General features: G+C 43.4%; 1 protein-coding gene across 37 annotated transcripts in view; it reads right to left on the minus strand.

Moving 5' to 3' along the window:
* The window catches only part of depdc5 (DEP domain containing 5, GATOR1 subcomplex subunit), a 29,923-nt gene extending 14,697 nt beyond the window's left edge, over window positions 1–15,226 (minus strand). For 8 of the 37 annotated variants that reach the window (XR_016496008.1, XM_090234627.1, XM_090234623.1 and 5 more), the window contains exons 1-29: window positions 14,555–14,692; window positions 14,206–14,270; window positions 14,008–14,095; window positions 13,880–13,926; window positions 13,637–13,722; window positions 13,450–13,533; window positions 13,287–13,336; window positions 13,096–13,165; window positions 12,890–12,968; window positions 12,652–12,713; window positions 12,243–12,312; window positions 12,073–12,145; window positions 11,807–11,910; window positions 11,625–11,699; window positions 11,379–11,513; window positions 9,647–9,708; window positions 8,310–8,383; window positions 8,051–8,120; window positions 7,921–7,957; window positions 7,702–7,819; window positions 7,375–7,607; window positions 7,024–7,224; window positions 3,916–4,051; window positions 3,716–3,819; window positions 3,503–3,562; window positions 1,971–2,127; window positions 1,350–1,510; window positions 1,001–1,121; window positions 700–867 (exon numbers count right to left, since the gene is read on the minus strand). Coding sequence is in view for 27 of the 37 variants with exons in the window: in XM_090234627.1 (XP_090090753.1) it covers window positions 700–867; window positions 1,001–1,121; window positions 1,350–1,510; window positions 1,971–2,127; window positions 3,503–3,562; window positions 3,716–3,819; window positions 3,916–4,051; window positions 7,024–7,224; window positions 7,375–7,607; window positions 7,702–7,819; window positions 7,921–7,957; window positions 8,051–8,120; window positions 8,310–8,383; window positions 9,647–9,708; window positions 11,379–11,513; window positions 11,625–11,699; window positions 11,807–11,910; window positions 12,073–12,145; window positions 12,243–12,312; window positions 12,652–12,713; window positions 12,890–12,968; window positions 13,096–13,165; window positions 13,287–13,336; window positions 13,450–13,533; window positions 13,637–13,722; window positions 13,880–13,926; window positions 14,008–14,095; window positions 14,206–14,260 (2,780 nt within the window). In the remaining 10 variants the exon portion in view is untranslated. Of the gene's footprint in view, window positions 1–699; window positions 868–1,000; window positions 1,122–1,349; window positions 1,511–1,970; window positions 2,155–3,502; window positions 3,563–3,715; window positions 3,820–3,915; window positions 4,052–7,023; window positions 7,225–7,374; window positions 7,608–7,701; window positions 7,820–7,920; window positions 7,958–8,050; window positions 8,121–8,309; window positions 8,384–9,646; window positions 9,709–11,378; window positions 11,514–11,624; window positions 11,700–11,806; window positions 11,911–12,072; window positions 12,146–12,242; window positions 12,313–12,651; window positions 12,714–12,889; window positions 12,969–13,095; window positions 13,166–13,286; window positions 13,337–13,449; window positions 13,534–13,636; window positions 13,723–13,879; window positions 13,927–14,007; window positions 14,096–14,205 lie in introns of all 37 variants that reach the window. The other 29 variants (XR_016496002.1, XM_090234625.1, XM_090234618.1 and 26 more) reach the window with 8 other exon arrangements.
* Between the last annotated feature and the right edge of the window lie 277 nt (window positions 15,227–15,503).

A 15,503-nucleotide genomic window follows, 5' to 3' on the forward strand; every position in this document is an offset into this window, starting at 1 on the left:
AGAAGATGATAAAACAGCATGATCATTACACAGGTGCACCTTGTGCTGGGGACATTAAAACACCACTCTAAAATGTGCAGTTTTGTCAAACACGATTCCAGATTACTGAGGGAAAGTGCAATTAGCATTCTGACTGCAGGAATGTCCACCAGAGCTGTTGTCAGATAATTTAATGTTAATTTCTCTACCATAAGCTGCTTCCAACGTCGTTTGAGAATTTGGCAGTACTTCCAACCAGCCTCACAACCGCAGACCACGTGTAACCACACCACCCCAGGACCTTCACATCCAGTTTCATAACCTGCGGGATCATCTGAGACCAGCCACCTGGACAGCTGATAAAACTGAGGAGTATTTATGTCTGTAATAAAGCCCTTTTGTGGGAACAAATGTATTTCTCCCCAGTGGGTGAGCCTGGATCCCAAGTGGGTGGACCTATGCTCTGCCAGGCCCACACATGGCTGCACCCCTGCCCAGTCATGTGAAATCTATAGATTAGGGCCTAATATATTTATTTCAATTGACTGATTACCTTATGTTGCATTTATATTTCTGTTCAGTATAGTTGACTCTGTACACTCAGTGCTGGCTATGGCAAACTCTTTTACAACAGAAAGGGGTCCAAATTAATGTGTTAAAGCCTTCCCTGGGGCTGAACATGGCTCCGTATGTGACTGTGTGTTTGCTGAGCATAGGTACCTGAAGTCCTCAGAGCCAGCAGAGCAGATGTACTGGTCCAGGTAGTTCCACTTGTACTCCTCCAGTCTCTCGTGACCAAACTCCACCCAGCAGGACAGGAAGTGGGCGTCAGAGTGAGGGGGACACAGACTGTAGGTGTACTGGATCTGGGCCGACTCATACGGGTACCTGACACACACACACACACACACACACACACACACACACACACACACACACACACACCAGGTGAGTGACATGCAAACAGTACAGTCTGATGATTAGCTGAGAGTATGGATCTAATGTAAGGCTGGAGACTTACTTCGGAAGGTAGCGGGTAACAGTGATGATTTTATCCTTCAGGCAGACTTTATGGAAGGTACGGCCCATACTGAGCCAGTACAGACTCTCCTCCTCTTCTGGCCTGCGCCGAGAGACCAGCCCTGAGAAGGAGGAGGAGAGAGACAGAGGGTAAATGACTGCACTTGGTCCAAATTGAGATTACTGTAATTTACCAAATTATTAAATTATGCAAGTGAATATGCCGTATAACAGACTCATTAGCCTCTCTAAGTTAACAGTGTCAGTCAGTAGCTAACTGTGACTGTGGTGTTATTAGGTAACTGTGTCAGAGCTGAGCCACACGCCCGGACAGAGACAGTATAGAACACCTCTGGTGTAGAGTGGACTACTGCTGAGGGGCGGGGCCACAGCAGGCTGGGGTTTCCTTTTGTTAGGTTGGACAATGATCTGGTAGCCCTGCATCAGCCGCTGACAGATAAACTCCTCAAACACCTGAGGGGCACTCATCACCGGGGCCTCATCATCCCGCCTGAGACAGAGAGAGACAGGGTGAGAGGGGTGGAGCATCTGAAACAGCTGCATGTACCTGTTGATCAATTAGTTGCTATATATTTCTCAGTAGACCATGCAGTCAGTCAGTGTTGCAGTAGTCATTTTGTATACTACGTGAGGTGTGTGTGTGTACTCCCCGTGTTACATTTTCTACCCCTCCAGGTTAGTGTGTGGCAGCATGTTGTACCAGCCCTCAGTGTAGTCGTTCTACAGCGCGTGTGTGTGTGTGTGTATTTTTGGTTTTACTATCCTTGTTTTGACCAGTAGAACATTTGGACAAGAGGGGACATTTCACCAGTCCCCACAAGGAAAAGGCTATTTTAGGATTAGGGTTCCAAATAGGCTTACAGTTAGGGGATAGGTTTGGGGTTAGGGAAAATAGGATTTTCAATTGTTTGGCTCCCACAAGGATAGTAAAACAAACATGTTTCCTGTACCTCTCCAGGTCAGTGTGTGGCAGCAGGTCGTAGCAGCCCTCAGTGTAGTCGTTCTGCAGGGTCTGCCATTCAGGGAAGTAGTCAGTGGTGAGAGGCAGACAGGCGGGTGTGGTCAGAGACTTCCAGTCTACCCCCACCGTGCAACAGAAGCTAGGCACTGTCGGGGGGGCAGACAGCAGCAGGGCTTCAGGGGAACCCCCGCCACACACACGGAGCCAACCAGACAAAAATACCATACATACATACATACATACATACATACATACATACATACATACATACAACACAGAGACAGACAAAAACAAACAAGTGCCCCGTCGAAAACACACATACCACCCAACAGGGTGCATTTTGTGTAGGAGGAGGTAAGGAAATAGGAAAAGGACAAGTAAAAGAGAGAAATACATTTGGAATGAAAGGAAGGTGTGCAGAGGTGGTTGATAAAGTAGGAGGGGAAAGTGTGGAACAAAGATACAGGTTGGAATGATAAAAAGAGTGGCGCGGGAAAAACACAGCCAACGACAGACAGAAACAAACAAAAATAAAAAGTAGAGAAAGAGAGAGAAAAGAGGGGGAAGGAAAAAAGAGCAGAGGGTTATTCTCATTGCCTTCATTACACCTGATGATGATGATTCCAGTGTCACTGACAGAAGTGGAGCTCTGATCAACACATGCAGGAGATTGAGGCTCTGTGACAATCGACCTGGCAATCTGTGATGATGTGATAAGCATGTGATAAGCAGTGATCTCATCAGCAGTGTGATTACAACATGCACGCATATATGGCTCATACAAACACACACACAGTACATGCAAAACAAACACACTACACATGCCACAGAAAAATGGACAGGAAACTCATGCGTTTACATTTTAGTCATTTAGCAGATGCTCTTATCCAGAGCAATTAGGGTTAAGTGCCTTGCTCAAGGGCACAGACAGATTTGTCACCTAGTCAGCTCGGGGACTCGAACCTTTCGGTTACTGGTCCAACGCTCTTAACCCCTAGGCCACCGGCCACCCATGCAGACAGTCAGGAGTCACACACACACACACCTGGAAGAGGCTAATTAAGCACATACACTTGAGAGCAGAGACTCTAATATTATTATGTATGATAGAGTAAAAGATAGGAGATACATTGAGGAGAGAGGTGTGAAGCCTGAGGGAGAAAATGGAGAAAGAGCTAGAGAAGCTGGAAGATACAGAATGGAAGTGAGAGATACTCAGAGGTAGAGAGAAGGACGTTAGAGAGAGGGGGGGTAAATGCATGACCCAAAAACGTGTGACCCTTTATGAACCCTAGTCTTTCCCTCACAGACAGACACCGAACGGAGAATTCAGCCAATCAGGGGTTCAGTTGAATAAGCTCTCATTTCATCATGTGAGGGCTTATTCGAATGATCAGTTCGGCTGTCAGGCAATGTTCACAACCAAACTGATAGGATATTGTGTACATGACATGTGTGTGACTGTGTCAAGTGTGTCTGTGTAGTGAGTGTGTTTTCTTTCTTAGGGCAGCACAGACTCACTTGGATCCGGACTGCCAGAGGAAAATTCCTCCAACGAGGAGCCACGGTTTACCGGTGTTCCTGCACAAACATTATCAGCATTAAAACCAACAGCGTGACCATCAACCATACAACATTAAGAGAAAAGATAGTTGGCAGGGTTAGTGTGTGATGTATACAATGCTTATATAGTGAGTCAGATGCACTAGCGTGTGTGTGTGTGTGTGTGTGTACCAGTGCTGTTGCTGCTGGCTGGGCTGCCATGAGTATACTCCTCCATCCCTCCGCTGGAGTACAGCCCATTTTCTCCTGCCTGTCGTCTCTCTGAGGCTGTCCGTCTGAACACACAGTCCACAGGGGGGGAAATAATCAATAGACAACTATAATTACATTTAAAGAAAGAGGCATGACCTTCCCCCTGGGGCGTGTCTAACCTGCCAGTGGCCTCATGATAGGCCAGTTCCAGGAGCTCGGCGGAGGTGTGGGCGGGGTCTCTCTGCTCGCTGCCCTGCAATTCAGCCATGTTCTGTCTGGTCTGGTGGTGGATCTGGATGGCCTCTCCTGACGGACCTGGAACACATCCATGACACATTAATTACATTCCTCGTGAAAGATGTCCTGTACTGGAACGTACGCATTGTACCTGTAGCATCATGACTGCCCTGTGCTTATGGTGCACTGATACTTCTATTTTGTATTTTTGTCTCAAAATGATCATCAGCCAATTAGAATCGGCAATGTAGTTAGACGTGCTAAAATGCTACATGTTAGCTGTTCCCATTACATAACCTCGCACATTTAGCCCTATGCTAACCTAACCAGGTGGCAGTGATTATTTCCTGTATCAAATTCCACATCAGCCTATCAAAGATCTTAGACTATATATCCACCAACCCAATGGCATTTCTTAAAATAGGTTAACTTGGCCACCAGAGATACTTTAAACCTCCAAATGTTACTTTTGTTTCACTTGGTCGGTCATAAGTGTAGTGTGTCAATATTGCATGATACATCCTTGAATTACAGTGGGGCAAAAAAGTATTTAGTCAGCCACCAATTGTGCAAGTTCTCCCACTTAAAAAGATGAGAGAGGCCTGTAATTTTCATCATAGGTACACTTCAACTATGACAGACAAAATGAGAAAAAAATATCCAGAAAATCACATTGTAGGATTTTTAATGAATTTATTTGCAAATGATGGTGGAAAATAAGTATTTGGTCACCTACAAACAAGCAAGATTTCTGGCTCTCACAGACCTGTAACTTCTTCTTTAAGAGGCTCCTCTGTCCTCCACTTGTTACCTGTATTAATGGCACCTGTTTGAACTTGTTATCTGTATAAAAGACACCTGTCCACAACCTCAAACAGTCACACTCCAAACTCCACTATGGCCAAGACCAAAGAGCTGTCAAAGGACACCAGAAACAAAATTGTAGACCTGCACCAGGCTGGGAAGACTGAATCTGCAATAGGTAAGCAGCTTGGTTTGAAGAAATCAACTGTGGGAGCAATTATTAGGAAATGGAAGACATACAAGACCACTGATAATCTCCCTCGATCTGGGGCTCCACACAAGATCTCACCCCATGGGGCCAAAATGATCACAAGAACGGTGAGCAAAAATCCCAGAACCACACGGGGGGACCTAGTGAATGACCTGCAGAGAGCTGGGACCAAAGTAACAAAGCCTACCATCAGTAACACACTATGCCGCCATTGACTCAAATCCTGCAGTGCCAGCGGTGTCCCCCTGCTTAAGCCAGTACATGTCCAGGCCCGTCTGAAGTTTGCTAGAGAGCATTTGGATGATCCAGAAGAAGATTGGGAGAATGTCATATGGTCAGATGAAACCAAAATATAACTTTTTGTTAAAAACTCAACTCGTCGTGTTTGGAGGACAAAGAATGCTGAGTTGCATCCAAAGAACACCATACCTACTATGAAGCATGGGGGTGGAGACATCATGCTTTGGGGCTGTTTTTCTGCAAAGGGACCAGGACGACTTATCCGTGTAAAGGAAAGAATGAATGGGGCCATGTATCGTGAGATTTGGAGTGAAAACCTCCTTCCATCAGCAAGGACATTGAAGATGAAACGTGGCTGGGTCTTTCAGCATGACAATGATCCCAAACACACCACCCGGGCAACAAAGGAGTTGCTTCGTAAGAAGCATTTCAAGGTCCTGGAGTGGTCTAGCCAGTCTCCAGATCTCAACCACATAGAAAATCTTTGGAGAGAGTTGAAAGTCTGTGTTTCCCAGCAACAGCCCCAAAACGTCACTGCTCTAGAGGAGATCTGCATGGAGGAATGGGCCAAAATACCAGCAACAGTGTGTGAAAACCGTGAAGACTTACAGAAAACGTTGACCTCTGTCATTGCCAACAAAGGGTATATAACAAAGTATTGAGATAAACTTTTGTTATTGACCAAATACTTATTTTCCACCATAATTTGCAAATAAATTCATAAAAAATCCTACAATGTGATTTTCTGGATATTTTTTTCTCATTTTGTCTGTCATAGTTGAAGTGTACCTATGATGAAAATTACAGGCCTCTCTCATCTTTTTAAGTGGGAGAACTTGCACAATTGGTGGCTGACTAAATACTTTTTTGCCCCACTGTAGATACTAACGTTAGAATAAAATAAAATAAAAAAATAATAAGAAATGACAAAACCCCACGTTTTTCCTTATCTGTTTTACAAACATTTATATGCTTTTACGGGAAAAAGATCAAGGCGGTCTATACAACATTTGAGTTTATCGTCCATCAAAGAGCCTCATGGTCTTGTCAAATAGCTGTCATGTACCTCCACTACAATCACTGCCAGGTGGCATACGCCGCTAAACAGTGAATTTGCAGGGTACAGTAACCGCGGGTTCGAGGCTCCCTCACATCCAAGCTTTTTTGCTAAAGGACAAAACATTTCACTGCTGGTCCTCGATGCTCGATTCAAATAATGCACTTGATTATTAGCAGAGCTTGTCTACAAGGCTGAAGAAAGATACAGCTCCTTATTAAATGTATTCTTAATCTTAATTTTCAATGTGTTGGATGCACTTCCCTTCGCAACACACAATAAATCTACATTTCAAAGGAAAAACATACTGTATCTCACCCGGGATTCGAACTTGCCGCAAACAGCTAAAATGACCAGGAGCCAGGCTCGCTTCACTGTGAGCTAATCATCCAGTTGACATTTTGCGTGTTTGATTTCGCAGATGTTGCCGTTTGACCTCTGTTAAGGACACTCTTATGACAAAAATTATATCAAGTCCAACTACGTCAACATTTGTAATTGGTCGATGCAGAATTACAGAAAACAATCATGCCCAGCTGGTGTTGTCAGAACAGAGCTAAATGTGCCATGTTATTTTAAGGGAAAAGCTAATATTCAGCGTTCTATCACGAGAACTACGTGAAAGATTTTAATTGGCTGATGCGGATTCGGAGACACAGAAAAAGTTTCAACTAGCGGGTTTCAGTCTGTGTTTAATTCGAAGTGGATGATGGTGTGTGTCTGTGTTTGTGTCCTCACCCACAGGGAAGGTGTGCATCCAGCGCCTGCGGTTGGAGGTGAGCTTCATGGGCATGCGTGAGGGGGCGAAGGGGTTAATGAGGGCCCTCTGAGGGGTGTAGCCCCCTGGGCGCACATGGAGGGTGGACTCAGCACTCCCCACAGTGAACCTCCCCGGAGCACTGGAGTCCCGCTGAGATTCCATCATCTTCTCCAACAACTCTGAGAGAGAGAGACAGACACAGAGAGACAGACAGAAACATTAGCACAGTTGAAATAAACACTTATGGCTACTCAGCACATTAATCGATACCACACCCTCACGATTAAACATCACACTAATCACTTATACAAGGGGTTTATTCCTGGTACCTCTGGTGCTGGTGTAGCCCAGGGAGCTGCTGACTTCTCCGTACTGGGCTGGGGGCAGACGAGGGATCAGCAGGATGTTGGACACCCTGCCCAGGCTGTCATCAGAGGCCAGGCTCCGCTGCTCGTCAGGCCCACAAGAGCGGACAGGGGGGGACACACCGCCCCCTAGAACCCCACTCACATCCGCAGACCCCCAGCTTCTCCTTCCACTCACTTCCCTCTCTCGGACCACCCTAGAAGACCGTCACACTGAGTTACTCCTATCCTTACTCTTAACTCTATTTATTGGAAGTGTGCAATAAATGTGTGGTTGTGTTTGAGCGGCACCTGAAGTTGGTGCTCCTCTGGGCTCGGGACGGCCCGGGGAGTCTGAACACCTGTGCATCATGGGCATCATAGTCCACCTGGATGGGAAGGCTGTTCTCGTCCTTCGGAGCCCCAAGAGCTGAGAGGCAATGAAGAAGAGGCACAGTTTGTTAGAGAAGAAAAGGGAATGATAGTTCATCGTAGAGGGGTTTATTAATCAATAAACACATTCTCTCTTACTGTGCTCTTTGTTGTTCTTGAATTTTTCTGCATGGAGCTAAAAGCAAACAAATGGAGAAAATAAATGACAGGTGAGCTGTAAGCCAAATTCTAAATATTGGCTGCATCTAGATTAGGTCTATATATGTACCTTGCGTCCTGCCAGCTTGATGCGAGGAGTGAAGCAGCTGCAGGAGTTCTGGCTTTTGGATGTGTAAAAGCTGTGGTCATGGTAACAGAAAGAGATAACATTAGAAAAACATCCCTTCCTTTCTCTAAAACCCATCCATCTCTTCACCAGGAATATTCAACAGTCTCCCATCCTGAAATATATGAACCTCGCTTACCCATATTACCCTTCCTCTGTCCTCCTCCATCTCTATCCAGAAGCTGTGTCTGTCTGGTCTTACCTGTGGTTGATCCAGTGGGGCAGGTTGTAGTCATCCCCCAGTCGTGAGTCTCCAGGCACTGTCCTGTTGTGCAGCTTGTCAACATCACAGGGAAAATACAGTAATAATCCAATACAAAGACGGTGACATATAGTAGAAAATCATACCTCAGAAAACGGTAGCAATAACAGACATTCTGTATCTGCACATCAAACCCGGGAAGAAAATAGTTATATTTTGTAGTTTATTTGAAAATACCAACTCTTCAAATACTCAAAGTCAAATATAATTTATATACAGTTTCAACTAAAAGGCAGCTATTTTCTTTGATATTCAAATACAGGTCTCAGAAAACCAAATCATATTTTAAGCTAATTGAAAATATGAAAGTTATTTGAAAACTACAACAGTTAGTTGAATTAGTCTGAATTAGTCTGAATATAATAAAACACATGGTTCGGATGGCTCATAGATATTAATATAGCCTACAGCCTAGAATTAAATACATGGAGGACATGGAATCACCTCAACATTAGAGTAGACCATTTTAGCAGCTTCAAAATGACTGACAAAAGTAAATTAGTAAGGTAATACAGTAACACTTGACATCAAGTTCTTATACATGTGTAGTAACTTAGTGATTATTAAAAAATCAAAGTTGTTATATAGGACTTTGGAAATTGCTTTATAATAATGGAGTTATTACATAATTGGAATAAGGAACAGTAACTATGCCTTGTGTACAGTAGTTACAAAACTCAGCTCATTGCAATGCAATTCAAATGCATTGACCAAAGTATTATGTATGCTAATTAAATGTTGCTCAAAAAGTAATGAGATTTTTATTAAAACAGGCACCTGTATTTAAATTGTTTTAAAAAGTAGTCATTTTTGAGGATCTGTTTTCAAATAGATGAGGTCACCGCCAAAGTAACTATTTGTTCCCCTTCCACAAAGCCGTTAAAACAGGTATGCTGCACATCGACTCAAGTCCAAATCATTTGGTCATAATGAAGATTGAGGCATTTCCAGGGTTTCAAGAAAAAAATGTATCCATGACTAAAACGTAAGTCCAGTTGGGTCGCACAGTTGTTTTTACGACAGATTTCTTTGTCAGAATTGATTTGCGGGCCAGAAAAATGGCAATTATTTGAAAACATATAGGGCCATTATCATTTCTCCAAACTTTCTAGTTTTAGATGTTCAAGTGTGGCTGGAGCTTTAAAAATAAATAATAATAATAATAGAAAATACAATTGTTTATTAAAACCCTCATGCGTCATCCATATTACAGAAATCCGTTGCAGTGATGGAGAACTTTAACCTCTGAGCTTATATTTGGGTTCAGTCCGTCTCACCTTAAATAGAGGCACTGCATGAAGTGGCTGCTCTCCCATACACACCAAGTCTACACCGATACCTGGCAAAGGAAAACAGATGTCAGAAAAATCACTTTAGTCCTATCACCTTCTAATAGCAAATCATTTATGAGCATCAACAATGTACAGTGCTTTCGGAAAGTATTCAGACCCCTTGACTCATTCCACATTTTGTTAGGTTACAGCCTTGTTCTAAAATTGATTGCATTTTTTTTCTTTCATTAATCTACACCCAATATCCCATAATGACAAAGCAAAAGCAGGTTTTTATACAGTTTCACAAATGTATAAAAAAAATCAAAACACAGAAATATCACATTTACATAAGTAGTCAGACCCTTTACTCAGTACTTTGTGGAAGCACCTTTGGCCGCAATTACAGCAATGAATCTTCTTGGGTATGACGCACGCCTTTATTTGGGGAGTTTCTCCCATTCTTCTCTACAGACCCTCTCAAGCTCTGTCAGGTTGGATGGGGAGCGTCGCTGCACAGCTATTTTGCAAAGCTATTTTCGGGTCTCTCCAGAGATGTTTGATCGGGTTCAAGTCCGGCCACTGGCTGGGCCACTCAAGGACATTCAGAGACTTGTCCTAAAGTCACTCCTGCATTGTCTTGGCTGTGTGCTTAGGGTCATTGTCCTGTTGGAAGGTGAACCTTCAGCCCATTCTAAGGACCTGAGCACTCTGGAGCAGGTTTTCAACAAGGATCTCTGCTCCTTTCATCTTTTCCTCGATCCTGACTAGTCTCTCAGTCCCTGCCTCTGAGAAACACCGCCACAGCCTGATGCTGCCACCACTATGCTTCACCGTGGGGATGGTGCCAGGTTTCCTCCAGACGTGACGCTTGGCATTCAGGCCAAAGAGTTGAATCTTGGTTTCATCAGAACAGAGAATCTTGTTTCTTATGGTCTGAGAGTCCTTTAGGTGCCTTTTGGCAAACTCCAAGCGGGCTGTCATGTGCCTTTTACTGAGGAGTGGCTTCCGTCTGGCCACTCTACCATAAAGGCCTGATTGGTGGAGGGCTTCAGAGATGGTTGTCCTTCTGGAAGGTTCTCCCATCGCCACAGAAGAACTCTGGAGCTCTGTCAGAGTGACCATCGGGTTCTTGGTTACCTCCCTGACCAAGGCCCTTCTCATCTGATTGCACAGTTTAGCCGGCCGGCCAGCTATAGGAAGAGTCTTAGTGGTTTAAGAATGATGGAGGCCACTGTGTTCTTGGGGACCTTCAATGCTGCAGAAATGCTTTGGTACCCTTCCCCAAATCTGAGCCTAGACACAATCCTGTCTGGGAGCTTAGTTTTTGCTCTGACATGCACTGTCAATTGTGGGACCTTATATAGACAGGTGTGTGCCTTCCCAAATCATGTCCAATCAATTAAATGTACCACAGGTGGACTCCAATCAAGTTGTAGAAACATCTCAAGGATGATCAATGGAAACAGGATGCACCTGAGCTCAATTTCGAGTAGCATAGGAAAGGGTCTGAATACTTATGTAAATACCTTTGTGTGTTGTTTTTTTTCTTTGTATAAATTAGCAAAACATTTCAAAACCTGTTTTCACTTTGTCATTATGGGGTATTGTGTGTAGATTGCTGAGGATTAAAATAAGGCTGTAATGTAGCGAAGTGTGGAAAAAGTTAAGGGATCTGAATACTTTCCGAAGGCACTGTATGACTGTTCATCCTATTACTGTTGTTATAACTTCCTACCATTGTCAATCATGCGCTGCTTGGTTAGGATCATGAGCAGTCGGTCCACTTCAAACACGCCCACCCCCGGGGTGATGACCACAGACATCTGACCGGTGCGGTCAAAGTTGCGGTTGATGTAGTGCTTGTCAAAGACTGTAAAAGGCACAGGACCGTATTTTTGAAAGTCATAAGGAGACAAGATAATATGTGGCTCAATATGAACACTGAGAATCACACAAAATAATGAGTAGATGACGCACTCACCGTTGAAAGACAGGTTAATGGCCTCAAGGTAATTCCCCTGAGCAGCAGTAGAGTTATGGCCGGAGGGGAAACCAACTATCACAAAAATAACCACATGTACACAAGTAAACATACATAATATGGTAACGTTCAAGTGCCCTGCTCATGACGTTAAATGTACAAAGTTGTGTCTGATTCATTACCCGCTTCTTTTAGCCGCACCAAGACAGGATACTGGATGAAAAGCTTCTTGATGGTGACCAGTAGAGAGGTCCACTCATCACGTCTCTCAGTCTGAGCCACTACCCTACAAAGACACAACAAGAGAAACACCATGAGTCAGTCAGACCGTTGACAGATGAGGAAAAAAGTTCCAACTGGTAACTAAAACTAGAAATAAGTAGACATACAAAAACGGACATTGTGAAAATATAATTGAAATAGACAATGAGGCTGGAAGACAGTAAACCTATAGAAATCTTCATAGAAACGTCCCTCGTGGTCCTGTCTGATGGAACCTCTCAATATCTCAGGAAACTCCTCTACAGAAGACGGGAAGAAAAACAGAACATTTAATCTAATAATAGCTAGCATGTGATATTCCTGATGTCTCATGAAAACAGAAATAAAAGGGCTCACCCAAGGTTTTAGCGTTGTAGAAAGTGCGTGAGAAAAGCACCACTGTCACTTCATGGCTGCAATACCTCTCCTGAAAAAGTCAACAAAATCTCACTGGGATAAATACCTTTAGAACTGCATTGTTTAATGCAGGGGTGGGCAATTCCAGTCCTCGAGGGCCTGATTGGTGTCATTGCCCCAGTTCCAGCTAACACACCCAACTCCAATAATCACCTAACCATGATCTTCAGTTTAAAATGCAATTTTATTAATCAGCTGTGTTTGCTAGGGATGGAGAACAAGTGTGACACCAATCAGGCCCTTGAGGACTGGAGTTGCCCACTCCTGGTTTAATGCCTAGAAATGTGTTGATTAAGTTTAATTAATGGTTTAAGCATTGCAAGTGTAACACAGAACGTAAGTCACAAACCTTCCATTTGGCAAAAAGATCAGACAAAAAACCACTGACTGCTTTCTCAAAGTAGAGATCCCCTGAAAACAAATGAAAACTTTATTTTCCTCCTCATTGACAAACTACAGGGCTCACTGCTCAATGCCAATCTCAGTAAACCACCCACTCACTCACTCAAGACAGAAGAAACACAGCCTCAATCTCACACACTCAACAATACCAACACCTGATAACCTGGGATAGAAGAGAAACTAACCGTAGATATCAAAGTCCCACATTTCGCAGCTCATCTGGATGAAGATGTACACCATGGCAGAGGTCGACCTGAACACCACCTGCATTAAACACCACAAATATGAAAGGCACTCTATCGTAGGGAGACTGGAGAACATATTTAGTAACTACATACAGTGTCCTGCAATATCTTAATAGACAGTTACTTTTGAAAGTGACATTGCTTACCCTGGTGTCTTCACTGATGTAGCCACATGTGACCTTCTCTCCTTTCACCCATAACTCACTGGCCTGGGCTCTGAGGGTAACAGAGACAGGATACAACGTAAGGGACAGTAAGGGACATAATAACATAAAACATATTTACACATGAAATAACATATTTATTATTATTAATGTGTTAAGAATGTATTGCATACCTGATCCCTGCAAATTCCACTTTCTGGGTCACATAAGCACAGGTACTCACCTAAGATAAATATAATGTTAATGAAGTTCTAATAGGCACAGATTCAAGAAGTAGGCTACCTTAACAAAACACCAACAGCATATACAGAGGTATTCAAACAGACTCCCTCTCACCAAACTCTTCTTCAGTCGCCACATGTCTCCCCTTCCAATGTATTGGTCTTTGAACGTGAGCTCTACGAGGTCCAGAGTTACATCCTAACACAGAAATCCATATACAGCATGAGCTCGCTTTAAAAATCAGCTTGAATACTGTAATTCAATCAAATACTATTGGAAATATGATTCATAGAAAAAACACCTTTGGATCCACAATGTTTACAATGACATCCTGGTATGCCCGGAGTTTGAAGGCTTGCGCCACAGTCTGGTCCACACTGATTGTCTCTGGAGGAGAGGATGAATGCATTGTATTTAGGCTACAGATTTACTGATGAGCGTTCCTTGTGCATGTCACTTACAATCAAATAGGATATTGATCAGTTCACTAGCTAGGTTCTATAGGGGCTTCCTCTAAAACTGGAGGAAATTCGTCATGCTTTACCTTTCTGGAGGTCTTCTTTGAGACTCTTCACCTGCAGCAAGAGAGGGCTGTTGGAAATGAGGAGAATCTATCATAACTTTGGACCAACATATAGACCCAGGCAAAAGATAACTTCTTGGCATGCTCACCTGTATTCATCTGTGGGGTGTGCAATCTCAATTATGTCCCCAAGGGAAACTTGAGGGAACACCTTGGGGTTCACCACAAGCTCATCATCTGTGTATAAGGAGGGGTTATTGTCAACGACAAAACAGCATTAATTTCACCCAACACATGATAAAACACTGTGAACCGTTTTACACCGTCACTGAAAGGAATTCACTCACCACTGCCTCCAAAGCCTTTCTTGTGCACCACAAGTTTGTATGTTTTATTCTTCATGATGAACAAGCTAAAGAAGGCACACCGAATGCATGTTACCAAGAACACATGTTAATAAACCTTTCGGTTACACCCAACTCTATCAATCCGAAGAAACGAGAAGTTTTGTAGACACAAATAACACCCTATTAGTAACACAGAGCTCCACGCATGGGACACCACTGACTTGACGGTCTCGTGATGGTGGCTAACGTTAGCTGCTACAGCTAACTTGTAACTTGCTAAAAGCTCACATCTACCTGGAAACACAACGTGAGACAAAGCACACAAAAGTTGGATGAAGTTCAGACTTGCCTTTACAACGCATTAATATGAAAAAATAGGTTAAACGTTATTGAAATTAGACGTGTCGTATATTGTTGTTTTTACTGCACAGCGAGGGTTCAACTTCCTGCAAAACATGGAGTATAACCGCCCACAGATTATAAAGTCATTCAACGATTGGTTTCTTGTCAGTTGTTGACGCTAGCTGATTGGGTGTTCGCAATACAGAGTACCAAGTGGTACTGGCTACTGGGAGTGCGTTCGTAAATTCACTCTGCCCATCTAGTCCGTCTTCAGAGCACTCTCGTCTGAGTGTGTCAAAGTGTAGAATAAATTATGAATTTACGAATGCTCAACACCCGTTGAAAATGACCGGTGTCGGTAAACGTCGGCAAAAAAACGTTATTAAATTGTTGTCAGCAGCACAGTTACAGTCACCAACGCTCTGGATAACATGAAACAGCCTAAACCACTTCTGCACGGGAGAGTAAAATGGTCAGAGTGAATTATTCTCTCATTTGTGTCTTGAAGTAGCTAGCAAGCTAGCCAATGTTAGCTTGGTTGCTTGACTGCCATTGTGAGGTTAGAACGCTCGGATCAACCTTACTCCTCGACTAGTGTCCAGTATGCGCTCTGAATGCTCCGAATTTACCAATGGACAATCGGACAACGCTCTGGATTGACGAACACCCGCTCTCTGGCACCTCATAATGAATTTACGAGCACACTATGGGTGTGCTTAATTTTAATTCCCGTGCACTTTAGCACGGATTATTTATATTAACCACATACTCTAGTGTTCGCTCTAACAATGAAAATAAGTTTATTCAACAATGGAAGGCAGTATGGAGGAGGCAAGACCATTCTAGACAATGTGAGGACAGATACATGAGAACTTGTTCTCAACTAGCCTACCTGGTTAAATAAAGGTGAAAAATACTCGTGTGCAAAACTTTCCACTAGTTACCACAGCCAAAAG

Source organism: Oncorhynchus mykiss, chromosome 5, assembly GCF_057628025.1.
Source record: "Oncorhynchus mykiss isolate SJ-2025 chromosome 5, ASM5762802v1, whole genome shotgun sequence".
NCBI classification, from domain to species: domain Eukaryota; kingdom Metazoa; phylum Chordata; class Actinopteri; order Salmoniformes; family Salmonidae; genus Oncorhynchus; species Oncorhynchus mykiss.